Source organism: Alnus glutinosa, chromosome 12 (assembly GCF_958979055.1).
Source record: "Alnus glutinosa chromosome 12, dhAlnGlut1.1, whole genome shotgun sequence".
NCBI classification, from domain to species: Eukaryota; Viridiplantae; Streptophyta; class Magnoliopsida; order Fagales; family Betulaceae; genus Alnus; species Alnus glutinosa.
The window spans coordinates 25869948-25884780 of NC_084897.1; the positions used below are offsets into that span (position 1 = coordinate 25869948).

Below are 14833 nucleotides of genomic sequence, written 5' to 3' on the forward strand. Positions count from 1 at the left end.
TAGAGCAGATGATTATGATTCTCCACCACTACTCCCTCACCCTCTCCTCACGTCCACTCTTTTTCAAAGAGAAAGAGAGTGAGACACAGAAATATAGAAGAAGAAAAAAATAGTGGCACTCTGTGCAGTTATATGGGTGGTCGTCTTCTCCATTCGTCTTCTCTCACCGCCATCTACCACAGCAAAAAAAAGCCTTGTCTTGGCTTCTGCTCTTCTTCTTTCTCTGAAGCCGCCTTCACTCACCAACCAATTAATGCACCTCCACTCCAGGCCATCACCGACATTAATTTATTACTACTGTTTCTCCTCTGAACCACTTATTTTTATTGAAAAACACTGTCATTAATTCTTGATTAACCAAAGGAGGGAATCGTCATGGAACTGTTCAGTTTATACTGCCATCTTTTTTATACTACGTTCCTCAGCCTTAGTCTTCTCCTCATTTCCAAAGGTAAACAAAAATTTCCCAATTAATGATTTCGCCATTTGGGTGTGCAGATAATTGTTAGAATATGAGATTAAATAATCTTTAAGATAAGCGGTAATTAATTTAACCATAATTACAACAATAACTAATACATGTTACACTCTTTTGGTTAATTTCTTCAGGCGCTTCAGGAGCAACATTCACATTTGTGAACAAGTGCGATTTCACAGTATGGCCAGGAATCTTGTCGGGGGCAGGCAGTCCAAAGCTAGAGAGCACCGGTTTCGCGCTCACAAAGGGCAGCTCTCGCACTTTCCAAGCCCCAACTGGCTGGTCCGGCCGCTTCTGGGGAAGAACCGGCTGCAACTTCGACGACTCCGGCAGTGGGTCTTGCGCCACCGGAGACTGTAGCTCCGGCACCATCGAGTGCAACGGCGCCACAGCCACCCCACCAGCCACTCTAGCCGAGATCACACTTGGCTCGGGCTCACAAGACTTCTACGATGTGAGCCTGGTTGATGGGTACAACTTGCCGATGATCGTCGAAGGGAGTGGCGAGTCGGGTACATGCGAGTCGACCGGGTGCGTCACGGACCTGAACCGGCGGTGCCCGTCGGAGCTGAGAACCGACGATGGCCGGGGTTGTAAGAGCGCGTGTGAGGCTTTTGGAAAGCCCGAGTACTGTTGCGTCGGGGCGTACGGTACAGCATCGACATGTAAGCCGTCGCAATACTCTGAGCTGTTCAAGTCCGCTTGTCCCAAGTCGTATAGCTATGCTTACGATGATGCAACTAGCACCTTCACGTGTACCGGAGCTGATTATACCATCACATTTTGTCCTTCGTCTCCAAGGTAAAGCTTCTCTTTCACTTTGAAAATTAAAATACAGGGGATTTTATTTTTATCTACTTATTTATTTTTAAGTTTGAGGTCATGACAAGTAATTTTTTTGAAGTTTTAAAGTGAAATATATATATATATATATATATATATATACTCTAAAAATGTATATAAATAAAAATAAAAAAACAAGAAAAAAAAATAGAAAAAAGGTTTGGACTGCATTGGGCCTTTTTTCTTTTCTTTTCTTTTTTTCTTTTCTATAAATTTTGTAGGGTGGGTGGCAAAATATCACATCAACTCAATAAAATAAAGGTATATATAATATATAGCATTACTAGTCTTATAAAGTTATTTGTTATATGGACATACAACAAGAAGTTTTTATTCAATTTAAAAATATGAGGGAGTTATTTGTTGGTCTTTGTTAGAATGAGTCTATATGATACTAGATTAAGGCATTACATAACTATATATTGAGTCCCAGATTTTGAATATATATATATATATATATATATATATATATATATATATATACCAGATTGAATCTCAATTATTATTAATCTTTTGCATATCAAACAGATGTGATTAAGACATTTTAAAAATTTGGATTTTTTTTTTTTATTTTTTTATTTTTTATTTTTTTTATCTAGCAAATAATTAAGTTCTTGTATTGGTTGTTCACTATTTTCAACTTTTAGGTTAATTACTCATATGAATTTCATTGGTACCCATAATAATTGTACACTAATTCTGTTTGGAATTTATTCTTCTTGTGCAAGCAGTTTGAAATCTTCAAGAGATTCACCCCCTGAAATAGTAGGAACAACAACAGATGAGTCAGGATTAGGGTCAGGATCAGGATCAGGATCAGAATCTGGTTCAGACTCAGCACTTCAGCAAGCTGAACTGGCCACTTCATGGCTAGCCAATTTGGCCTCTGGGGACTCATCCAGAACTCACCCTTCTTTAGCTTTTTCATCTACCTTGATTTTGGCGATCTCTCTCCTTCTCTCATTCTTATGCTTGTAGTTCTCTGCCTGCCATGTGCTTTGTTCAATTCTCATCGGCAATGCCAGTCGTTTAATGATAGAAATTAGAAAGCATCATCGCCAACATCAGTGATTATGGTTACTCTGCCACCCACTTTCCAAAGGAATAGGATTCTCAATCTCCGTTTCAAATAAAATGACGATCAAAATTATTCTTGATTCATATTAGATTTACGGTTAAATATTTAACGATGTACATGATATTACATCATTTAAAAATTTTAAATGATGCGATAAAGTAAGCAAGATTTATTCCGTTTCAAAATCCTAGTTTAATGTTAACTACTCAATAATATTTTAATTGCTCATTTCTATTGTTTCGTGGGTTCGGGAGGAAGAAGTAAGAACTAGATTCCAAAAGAAGAGGAAACTTACGTGAATAACTTAATATTGAAAAAATTAACAAAAATTGATTAAGTAAATTTAATTATTTAGTGATTGACGTGTTAAGTGTCACATGAATTGTCATATCAGCATGTGAAAACTTGTAATAAGAGTTCTCTTATTCTATTGAGTTTTACAAAGGAAAATATTTAAAATCTCAATTATTGTTATGCAAATAAGGTAAAATAGAAAAGAGAAAAAAAATAAATTACATAGATTTACTTGATTCGAGGTAGGCACACAAGGTGCCCGAATTCATGGAGAGAGTAGTCATTTTATAAGATTAAATTATCACTTATTTTAAAAGTTTTACTTTAAATTGATACGAATGATTTTAACACTTTTATCATGTCAGGAACTAAATAACACGTAAAATATTTTAATTAAAAATGTAGGTAAATTGTGGAGTGAAGGTTTCAATTAAAGACTTTGATTTTAATACCATATTAAATTATTACTTATTTCAAAAAATTTAAACTAAAAAATTAATGATAAATCTAATCCTTTAATATTTGTAGAACAAAAAATAGGTCTTCATTAATTCACCAATTACAATTTTAGCCCAGCATATTAAAAATCTTTAATAGTTTGTCTGCCACTGGTCGGTGGGGCTTGTTTTCTTTTTGCTTTAAGCTCTGTTCACTATGAAAGTGAAATAATTAAAAAATTTAAACTTTTTTTAAATAAAAAATGATAAAAGTGAAATGGTTTAATTGGCCAAAATATTTTATGAGCGACGTCTAATATATTTTTCTTCTTTTGAGGGAATAATCAGGCCGACTATAGATATATGATTGAACTGTAATCATGGATCTTTTGAATATTATTTGAAGTTTGAGAAAATATAAGCACTTGCTAAAGAAATGGTGCTTTCAACCACTTTCAAGATGTAATCATGATGAAAGCTAATGAGGCTTGTGTTCTACTCATAGAGTAGGTAGATTTTTTTTTTGGAGTTAGTTTGATGAGATTTAAATGTTACAATATTAATTAAATAATTATATCAATTATTTTTTATTAGTGTATATTTTTAAGATAATTATTGATTTTAGTATGGTATCAGAGTAAATGTCTTGAATTCGAAACTTGTATTCGTCATTCACCTCTAATTTTTAAGTCCACATGTTGGAAGGAGTGTAAGAATATTGATTAAATAATTAAAGCAACCATTTTTTATTAAGAGTAACGTTACATACTATAACCATATCCCACCTCCATTCATTGGACTAATGTGATAGTGTTTACCAACCATTGGATTAGTCATTGTTAAAAAAGAAGAAAAAGATTAAGGACGGTTAGACATCAGCCCAGTGAAATAAAAGTGTCATATGTAGCATTACTCTTCTATTAACTTAAACTTTTAAAATAATTGGTAATTTGTCACCAAATTTGATGAGTACTATGAGTCAAGCTTTGCGTGAAACGCAAGGGGTAGAAAAACGCCACCGGCATGAAGTGATTTTGGCCAAATTTCATGAAAGTTGGTGCTATTTCACATCAATGCTACAAGGGCTGCTCGTTGCCATACCCAATTGATTAAGTTGGCACATCAATTATCAACCTTATCAATTGACAAAAGTTTCAATTATCACCAATAGGCAGCCTTGAGGATTACGCTTGTCAATCAATTCAACACTAGAAGAGGAATTACAGTTATAGTAATTCTTTTGTTATTGCCTTTCCTTGTCCACTATTTTCCCTTCATGAAAGCACTTGTAATTAAGGGTGAGAATTTGAGTTTATGGTTCGGGTCCGTGTCGTGTTATGGATATACAACTACGTGTCGAGACGAACACAATCCATTTCATTAATTTTTTTAAATCCCTCAACCCTGATTGACTTGTAATGTAAAAACCTTAGTATCATTCTCTTATGTGGGTGAGTAAAGGGCTTGTGACATCACAATGGATAAATGGAGGCAAAGTGTGGAAGCGTCCAACATTTAGCTATCTTAGTCTCTAAAGCTGAAAAAACATGTAATTGTCGGGCAATTCTTGCATGTTCTTATATGTAGAAGAATTTAAAACATCCTTGTTATGAGAGAAGGAAATAAAGCTAAACAAGCCAAAATAGGTTAGGATCCAAATTGTTGCCCTACTGCCTATGAGGCATGTGATTCTTCACCGACTTGTGTGTGTGTGTGTGTGGTGGGGTGGGGGGGGGGGGGGGGTGGTCAGCCCCAGACGACACAACACAAAGAAAGAAACAAAACTGCTTTTAAGATAAGAAGAAGATTGCGGTCCATTATTAGTGGTGCTTTTGCACTCCCACTTTTTTCTTTTTCTTTTTCTTTTTCTTTTTTAACAAAAAAGTTTGGGTATTATGAAAATGAGTGTTACGCATAGTTCACGTTCTAGTAACCGATATGATAAGTGTCACGCGAATTATCACGCCAATTTGTAAACATGATTAGTATCATGCAAGGAGTCCACGTTCTAGTTGCTAGATTGTCACATTAGTTTGTAAGCGATTTATAATAAAAGTGATAATACCCGTAACAGCACTACTTTTCAAAACGTTTCAAAATCAACTCAAAAGAAAAGAATTTTTGTGAACAAAATATGTTCAACAGTCAAAAGGAAAAGGAAAAAAAGACTCCAAAAGGGACACAAGCAGACAACCAAAAAAAACAAAAGGGTAAGTCAGAAAAAGAAACTCCTATTTGATGAAACTAAAAATGATTAATACATATTCTTTAATACATCTATAATTGTGGCAGAGACAGACTGATGGTCCCTTAATAGTCAGGTAAATATTACTTGACCAAAACTTTCCAGTTCATGAACATCTTCGTAAAGTATAAAAAAAAACCCTTGATTGAGCAATCTTGTCGTATGTCCCAATTTTAGAACTTAGTCTAAAGGCAAAAAGAAAAAGCAAAGTAGCCATTATATAGTTTGTCATTGAAATTTTCATTACACTAAAATGTAGGATGTTACGTAATAATCCACATGATACTGACCATGTTTATTAGCTAACATAATAGTTTGTGTAATACTTACCACGTCAACAACTCTCCTTTCAATGAGTTTGTAAAGGAATTGTAATAAAAGTTATAATGGATTGATTCATTACCTATTATTATGGTCATTACAGAAAGGAACAAGGGAAGAATCACCTATACTTGTTTGTATGAGCACCCTTATTCTCAGTGTTTAAAAGAAAACATCAAATATTCCATCCACTTCCAATAAATTCTAGTTTAATTGATCCACGGAGTATTTGATAGCTTTTGACATTGTTATCCATCATCTTTAGGTGGAGGGTCTTTGTTTACTCAAGGACGGTTATATCTAAAAGTTTTTAACTTGTAACTTTGATGCCTATATGGAGATAAGGAATCTTGTTAAGCCAAAAAGCTTTAGTGCACTCACCTATATTATGTTCAAAGTAATCTCTCTAATAAAGTAGATCAATCAAATGTAGTATTTGTATGCATTTCTTTATTGGCAAGGAAAATAGTTGGGGTGCTACAACTTTTACTATAATTCACTTACAAATTGACGTGATAGTTCACATGAATACCACGTGGCACAACATAGGTGAAAAACTAAGCAACAAAATTTGACAAGCAAATTTAATTGTTTAGTGAATGACATGATAGCCCACATAAATGCAACGTGAATTGTCACGTCAGTTTGTAAAGATTTGTAGTAAAACCTGCAGTACCCCTAACAAACCATACTTATAGGGAAAATTTCCTGCATCCTGGGAATAATAACAAAATCTATGCCTAACACAAGGGCAAACTAACAATAGAAAAAGCTGGCCAAGAACTTAACAAGTCCACAAAATATGTAGAACACAAGGGAAAACAGCCACAGAAAGTTCATATTGTAATTCTGACCATTACCGGATAGCAGTGGTCCCTTTCGTAGCTGGACCAGGAGGAGTTTTTGCAATCCATGAATTCCTGATGACGCTTCCAAACTTCTGGGTCATAGTTCTCTGTTAAGCTGAAAAACAAGCCATTTTGGTCAATTGTCTCAAGAAACTTGTCCAATGAATTGCCTCTTTTAGGACTGAAAAATATGGCTTGAGAGGGCCCCGCTTTATTCAACAGGAGCTTGATGATTCGAGCAAGGCCATTGTGGAATTCCTTAAAGAAAGTGCTGTCAAAAAGGAATCAAACTAATAAATTTTGAAAAAGATAAACTTGACATGAAGATGAGAAAAGCTCGTCAGTGTGTGGCTGTATGCGCATAAATGTTCATGCATTACGTGCAAAGTGCCTTTTCTGTTGACCAATGAAGAAAACTTACCTATCTAGACATCTCCAGCTCATAGAAATTTAGGCAACGAAAAAGTTTTCCCAAGCCAATCACCTCACAAACTAAGTAATTAAACTAAAACTAATAGGAAGCAAAAGAAGCATCCACCAGATAAATGTGATGCTGTGTGAGTGTCATCTATGACTAACACCCAGCATCAGAAATTCAAACCCCTTGTGTTTGTCACAGGGCATCAGAAAGCACTTGGAAACACTTTCTAGCAATTAAAATATAAATCACTTCATCCACATTCAATGATTCTCCATACTCTCATATGTCGAAAGAGGCACAGCATGATGCATATTGAATCAAAATAAATACTTCAAGCAAGATTAAACTTACCAGTCACTTGCAATAATGACATCAAAAGCATTAGAAAGATTTGATATTTCTTCTTGATCCCAATGCAATGCCATAGAGTTCACTCTTGTAGCACCAAATGCTCCAGTATTGGCATCTATGTTACGCTGAATATCTGGATGTCAAAGAACCCTCAATCTGAATCCTGAAGAAAAAAGAGGAAGAGGGAGGGTTGTTTCCTTTCTTCTTCTTCTTCTTTTTTTCTTTTCTTTTTGTGGGGGGAGGGGGAGGGTTTTGCTTATTGCTATAAATGGTATAATTCAATGCATGTTGACAATTTGAGAAAAGGAAAAAACAAAAAGTACAAAAAAAAGAGAGGATGCACCCAATAACCGCTTGATAACAGAACTGTGCAAATACAGACAATATCAAAATGAAAGGATTGGACGACAACAACAACAGCAAAAAGAAGAAATATATAGGACAAACTGAGCAGGGACTGGTCCTGGGTTGAAACAGCGCAAGCCCGTCCATATACCCAACTTCTGAGCAGGCCTCCAACTCTATTATAGGGCCGCTATTGAAGATTAGGCTCAAACAACTTAAATCTTAATAGTACCCCCATCCAGACAATTTGTCACTCATGATTCTCCTCCAACAATCCCCTGAAGTTGACACAAGCAAGCCACAATGCCTCCCACAGAAAGCCTTTGTCTTATGCCACCATCCAAACTTCCCAGTTTGTGAAGGACAAGAAACCTCCCATGTGTCTCACCAAGTTTTTCTACCCCTTATCACCCTTGGCAGTACGCATTATTATTCCACAGAAAAGTTGAAAGGGGTGTCTCAAAATATTGTCTCTGGACTTCGACAGACAATAACAAGACATATCAGCCTACGGATACCATCACAAGATATAATATACATAGATTTTCCCCACACGATAACTTCGCATGACTAAACCCAAAGGGTACAATTAACTAACCCATGGGTGAGGATACCACCATCATCAAAAGTAAATAAATAAAGGATACAATCCACTACTTGAGGATTTCCATCTGATATCACAACCTCTGATGCCTCGGTGATGGCTGCAATAACTAAACCAGCTAATCCATAACCTGATCCAAGCTCAATAACTCGTTTATACCTGGAAAAATGAGGGGAAACACATATAAATTTGATAGAACTAATACACATAAATGTTCGAAGGAAATGCAAGCAACTGGTAGAAAATGTACAGAGATTCAGCAGTCAGATACATAAATAACATTTGACACAGAAATCTATCATTACAAACCTGAACATGTCTGCCTGTGATAAGCAAAAGTAAGCAAGTACATCTTCTGAAGGCCAATGACCTGCACAAGAAATGTTAAAACTACAAGAAAAAGACACCCAAAAAACAAATTGACCAAGCATATCAGTGGATATTATACAACCAAAATCTTTGTTAGCATATAAAGCACAAAATCATGTGGTGATAAACAATAGCTGGAAAAAATACAAAGAAAATAATCCAGGAAAATTTCATGGTCAAAATTTGTACATCCCTAAGGTTCGGTTTGCCTTGATGGATGTCATTCCTTGAAAAACTCTTCTGCAACAAAATTGTTGAGAGTAAACTTGACTGTTTTATTTGTTTCACTTTCATTTAATCTCAAATAGAAGAGAAAAATAAGCACCTATCAGATCTCAACACCCTGTCTAGCAAAATGTATTTTCGGAATTTGAGCGCTTGCAGCACTGTTGCAAACCTAAATGAAGGAATGATTCTTTCATGGTGCCACCAAATCAAAGATAGTGCACAAGTTAAGGTCAAATAAGCTTCATTATAGAATTTCAAAATAAGAGATCAAGCAAGAAGCTGATAAAAATTGAGCTCAGATTGCACTGAACTGCAAAAAGGGTTAACAAAACCTAATTTAGTGGAAAATAGCTTTCTAACGTTGATTTCAGACATTCACTAAAAAGCATAAAGTTGGGTTTAACTTTCTATGATACGTTGCTTCAAATACGAAGTAAGGCTAAAGAATAATTCTACTAACTATTAAGTGAAACCATAGTAGAAAGCCTTTTGCTTTATGAACCTCATAAACTCAATGCTTCTCAGTAGTTTCCGGCTTTCTGCAAGCAAAGCATTTAGAAGATTCTGCAACTAATGCTTTAGCAGACAGTATTCTTCACTGAAACTCCACAACCAAGTCATAACAGAAGAATGGACCCCCTTACTTTATTAAGCAACAAACAAGCTCAATAAGCAAGAAAAGAAGAAAGTATTTCAAGATAGAAAAAGAAAATAAGTTTCCTTTACAATCTTTAGAAGCATCCAAATTCTTCTCACATGCGGTTGACTACTTGCACCATTTGATCCCCTTCCAGTGCCATTTAATTTGAAATAGATCTAAAAGAAAATGAAATATTCATGGTTGCACACACCAACTAGCCTCAAGGAATGGTATTTTACTATCTCTCTTAATCACAAATCAAGTGTGCAATAAAAGAGTCTTGAAGATGTTTAACACACAAAGAAGCCCAGACTAAAAGACCACATGTGAATAAGGTAGGAAACAATCAAGGAATTAGAAGTTCCTTTTTCACATTGAAATGAAAGATCTTCCATCAAAATACAAAACATGTTATTCGTAACTACCAAATCTTCCCCTTCATATAGATGAAATCACCCACCATGATATTTTCATTTTGGTCTAATGGAGAAACTCAACAAGAGAACCATTTAAGAAACTAAAGGTTAATCTTGTCCTAGATTTGAATCTTAGCTAATCTGTATAAATTTATAAACAAAACAATAACAGGAGCAATTTCATGAACTTTCATGAAACTAATGACATAAAGACATTACTTTCTCATAAGGAGTAATGGTATGCCAACAAGGACATGCTATAGGATATTCAATATCACAAACAGACCAGCACTTGCACTAAAAAGGATAGGATGCCTAGGGCCTGATTCGATCGAAAACATGATTTCACGAATGAGAACAAAACAGTTTCTTGTTTTCAGTAAAAACAGTTGTTTGGAAAGAAGCAAACTCAAAAACTATTTTCAGAAAACAGAAAAGTTTGTTTGGTACACTATGCCCCCGAATTTTTGGAGAGTTAGAGAGTGGGGCTTTTCCCTCAGCTTCCATCCCCTCAGACGGTCACTCTATCCCTGGCCAAAAACACCATGTCTGCCACAAACTGAGCCCCTCAAAATCCAAACACCCCAAAACCGCCAAATGTCATTCATTCACCATCAGCCAGCCTCTACTCAAGGCCAAATACATCCCCATGGTCACCACCCGAACCAAGCCCTATCATCACTGGCAGTTCCCCAAACTGCCAACACACCAACCAACTGCCACATCCGTTGACAAAGCCACAAACAACCGCTACTTGAACACTCCAAAAATACCCAATCTGCTGCTTAATCATGACCCGATAGCCACCCCTAGCAACACCGATTCGCTCAAAGCATCACCTGACCTCAAACCAGAACCACCACGCCATCATCCAACACATACAGTCAAAATCCCATCATCACCATACTGTGTTCTATTCATGACCCAAACCACCAACACCAGATCACCACACCCATACCGAAAACCACCAACAAACCCACAAAGTAGCAAAACCTAAGGCCCAAATCCACCAACGACTTCCCCCATTGCGACACCTTCATGATGTCATGACCAAAACCTCCTACCAACACACCACCATCAGACCCCCTGAACCGCACCATCACACTTCCACACCATCATCACTGCACCGTTACACCACCATCACCACACCCCTAACATTAAACCCCCAAACCATCCGGTACCACAATGCCTCTCATGAGAAGAAGGGATGTGATGGATCTGAGGAAGGTTTGGAGGTCAACTGTTCAAAGTGTGCATTGTTTAAGACAAGTCTCCATGATTGCCAAATTGCCGTGAATGAGAAAACTCGTTCTCCGTGTTTTCTCAAGACTGAAAACAGAGAAACTACCAAAATGGCGCCCGCAAAACACCTGCCTAAACACTTTTTCTATCTCACTTAAAAAAAAAAAAAAGAAGTAAAGTTTCATTGAGAACCATCCCAACCATGCCTCAAATAATCTTTCAAATTAGCAATTCCAAACCATGTGAGTGAAACTTACAAACAAGCCCAGTGTTGTCAACATTGTATCTATTGCAGATCTCAAAATCACCAAGGTCAGCACGTTCGTCCACTCTTTGGCTGCATAACGTCTACATATTAGTAACCATTTCACACCCAAAACATGCAAGATTCATGTTCCCAAAAACCACACGGTACTAATATTGAATAAAAAAAGATGCAACACTTAATCCCAAAGAAAACAATTCCCTAAACAAGAGCTTCATTAATACAGCATTATAGCCATGTACTAATGAGCAAAACTAATTAGAATTTTTTTTTTTTTTATCACTTCAGGAAAACTATGAATTACATGCATGCACCAAATACAAACTAAGCAAGCAAACCGTTCATAAAAACCAAATTAACGTTTGGGATCAGCATGAATAATCATAATTGTTGATACAGTTTCCGGCATGGTAATGTGGCCTGATGATGATTCGCTTGAAGATTCGCTTTGTTCTTTATGATCTGCAAAATAATAAACACTGTGTCGGGGGGTGCCGACGATCCCCCTCCGATGCCAAAGTCAGAAGATTGTTTGGATATGAGCGAAGTAATTTTTTGAAGCATAGAATAGCATGTCCCTTAATATTAGAAGAGATTCTGGTATTTATAGAGATTGAGGAGCAGTTTAGGATTGTTCCCGGTTTGTGCAAGGATCGGCACCCGACTCAACTTCCGAATCCGTGATAAGTTAAGGCCGCTTGATTATTCCTAAATTCTCTTACGCACAAAATTTGCATAAAAGAATTGGGGGGTAACTGTTAGGGAAAGTATTAGTTTACCAAAGCCCATACAAATCATTTGGGCCTAACCGGTTCACTCGAGTCCGACCACCCGACCCGGGTAGCCGACCCGGGTACCTCGTAACACCCGAGTCCGCGAATATCTCGGGATTACCCGGGATTTAAGGGATACGACACACTATACATAACTAGATCGTGCGCCCGAAGTCTCTCCAAAAAACATGTCACCCATAAGGGATCGTGCGCCCGAGATACGCGGTCGTGGAACCCGAAGTGTCCGTGCGCCCGAGGCCACGTCTTCCTCAACTGCCGATCCTTGCACAAACCGGGAACAATCCTAAACTGCTCCTCAATCTCTATAAATACCAGAATCTCTTCTAATATTAAGGGACATGCTATTCTATGCTTCAAAAAATTACTTCGCTCATATCCAAACAATCTTCTGACTTTGGCATCGGAGGGGGATCGTCGGCACCCCCCGACACAGTGTTTATTATTTTGCAGATCATAAAGAACAAAGCGAATCTTCAAGCGAATCATCATCAGGCCACATTATCATGCCGGAAACTGTATCAACAATAATCAACCTCCGAGTACTCTTTCACACATTACCCACAAATTAAAATCGTAAACAGCACAAAAATGAATGAGGAAAAATGGGAAATTAAGCACTCACGTGAGGAAAAGCCTGGGAGCTCCGTCGATGGGCAACGTGTAGCACACGCGAGCCTCTCTAGCGTGGCCGGGGCGCTTCAAAGAGCCCGAAGATAAAACGGCGTCGTCCTCCACTACGTGGCAGGGAATCAAGTTGAACCCCTGCGATGCCTTCCTTGAAATGCGCTTAATGCTCGTTTCAGATTGCTCTCCTTCTTCTTTTTCTTCTGCGACCAATTCGATGGTCAATCACATTGAGAAAATTGTTTTATTGATTGATTGCTTAACTAATGATAAAATTGGTTATTAAGGAAGTACCGGAGATTAGCGGAGGAGGACGACGAAGAAGGGCTTGGCGGAGGATTTGCCATCTTAAGGACGAGGCCTTCGCGGTGGTTCTATAAGCTTCCATGGTTCAAGCTTTGATTTACGGGTGTGGTGTCAGGTGTGCGTTCGACGCGAAGCGATAAACGATGAGTCGTTAAGAATGATATCGTTGATAACCGCTGATATAGTTAGCCTACTTTACAAATAGCCGGTATTAATGTAAATTCAAAAGTCTCTAATGTTAAAAAATAATTTATTCCTCGGAGGCAATATCTGTTAAAATATTTGGCAAATTCTGTAATGAGTCACGTGAACATCAATAATTGAACAATGCGTGTCACTCTTAATAAAAAAATATAAATATATTAAACAAAAAAAAAATGAAGGAGGTGGCCGCTCGTCACCCCATAAGTGGTCGAAGGTGGCGCGCAGCTACCCCCAGATTGATTTAAGGGCGGCTGTAACTCCTTTCATTTTTTTTTATATTAATTTTTTTTTTTAATTTTTTTTTTATTAATAGTGAACATGCCATCCAATTATTAGTGTTGAGGTGGCACCTCAGAATCTGTCAAATGTTTTAACGGAATTTAATTCTATAGACAATTATTTTTTTGGCATACCATAACCTTTGAATTCATTTTGATATTATGCAGAGTAATTTGTAAATTAGGTTAGGACTGATTTTGCATTTTTATTTTTTTATCTCACAACACTAAACAATTTTTTGATCTTTTTTTTTAAAAAAAAAATAAAAAAATAAAAGTTAATTTAAACGGTCACATAAACATTTTGAAAAAAATATAATTTATAGTAATTTCTAATTTTACGTTATTTTTGAATAAATGCTTTGTGATTTTGGTTTGAAAAAATATTTTGGTGATAAATCTTTTTAAAATTGTATTTTAGTGGTCTAAATTTGATAATTTATTTATTTATTTGTACACATAATTATTTTGAAAAAAACACAAACAAATTAAAGTTGGCTTTTTCTCTATATATATATATATATATATATATAAAAGTGCAAGGAGAAATGATAGAGGGGACCTTTTAAACAGAGACCTTCGGCTGCCATCACATGAAGGTGCGAGCAACACGTTGCTTTAAACGACACCGTTCACTTGGGGACAGCTTCAACGCTGAGCTCTCTCTCTCTCTCTCTCTCTGTCCCTCTTAATTTTTGAGGGTTTCCTTTATTTCTTTCGTTGTGCAAGGAAAAGAACGATGGCGAGCAATCTGGGCCGTTTATTCTCATTGAGCGCTCTCAAGCTGACCTTCTCCCACACCAGATCCGACCCGCTCACTCGCTCCGTGTCGAACCCTGTGAGCCGACTTATCTGCTCCGCGACTCAGCAGCCGCATCCGCTCGAAGAAAACCCTAACAAGCCACAAGCAGAGACTACCGAAAAAGATCTCCCAAACGAAAGCCAGGAAGATGATCAAGAAGACGACGACGAAGACAGTGACGATCTTGTGAATAAAGCGACTGGCGAGGTCGGTGGGCCCCGTGGTCCCGAGCCCACCCGGTTTGGCGATTGGGAGCGAAACGGTCGGTGCTCTGATTTCTGAGATTTTATTGTATTTTGCTTTGGTGATGCGATGGCCTTTTGCGCAAATCACTTTTTGATGGTTGGGATTTCGTATTTTGAAGAGATGAAATAAAATCAACTGTACTGTTTTTGTTTTT

At 37.1% G+C, this 14833-nt stretch overlaps 3 protein-coding genes across 6 annotated transcripts; 2 read left to right on the forward strand and 1 right to left on the reverse strand.

Moving 5' to 3' along the window:
- Positions 1-2480, forward strand: LOC133851809 (thaumatin-like protein 1). The gene is made up of 3 exons (XM_062288393.1): positions 1-451; positions 610-1279; positions 2053-2480. The coding sequence occupies exons 1-3, from the start codon at positions 376-378 to the stop codon at positions 2297-2299; spliced, it is 993 nt and encodes a 330-aa protein (XP_062144377.1). The 5' UTR covers positions 1-375; the 3' UTR covers positions 2300-2480.
- A 3631-nt stretch (positions 2481-6111) lies between these two features.
- On the reverse strand, positions 6112-13308 carry LOC133883015 (calmodulin-lysine N-methyltransferase). Of its 4 annotated transcripts, none has more exons than XM_062322190.1 (7): positions 13138-13308; positions 12842-13046; positions 11418-11497; positions 8575-8635; positions 8309-8424; positions 7317-7449; positions 6112-6659 (listed from the first exon to the last, which is right to left on the reverse strand). In XM_062322190.1, the coding sequence occupies exons 1-7, from the start codon at positions 13229-13231 to the stop codon at positions 6533-6535; spliced, it is 816 nt and encodes a 271-aa protein (XP_062178174.1). In that variant the 5' UTR covers positions 13232-13308; the 3' UTR covers positions 6112-6532. The 4 variants fall into 4 exon arrangements, with proteins under 4 accessions (XP_062178174.1, XP_062178173.1, XP_062178172.1 ...); XM_062322189.1 differs by having other exon boundaries at positions 6112-6815; positions 12842-13037; positions 13138-13307; XM_062322188.1 differs by having other exon boundaries at positions 6112-6815; positions 12842-13043; positions 13138-13307.
- A 954-nt stretch (positions 13309-14262) lies between these two features.
- On the forward strand, positions 14263-14833 carry LOC133852180 (uncharacterized). The gene has a single exon (XM_062288877.1). The coding sequence runs from the start codon at positions 14371-14373 to the stop codon at positions 14713-14715; it is 345 nt and encodes a 114-aa protein (XP_062144861.1). The 5' UTR covers positions 14263-14370; the 3' UTR covers positions 14716-14833.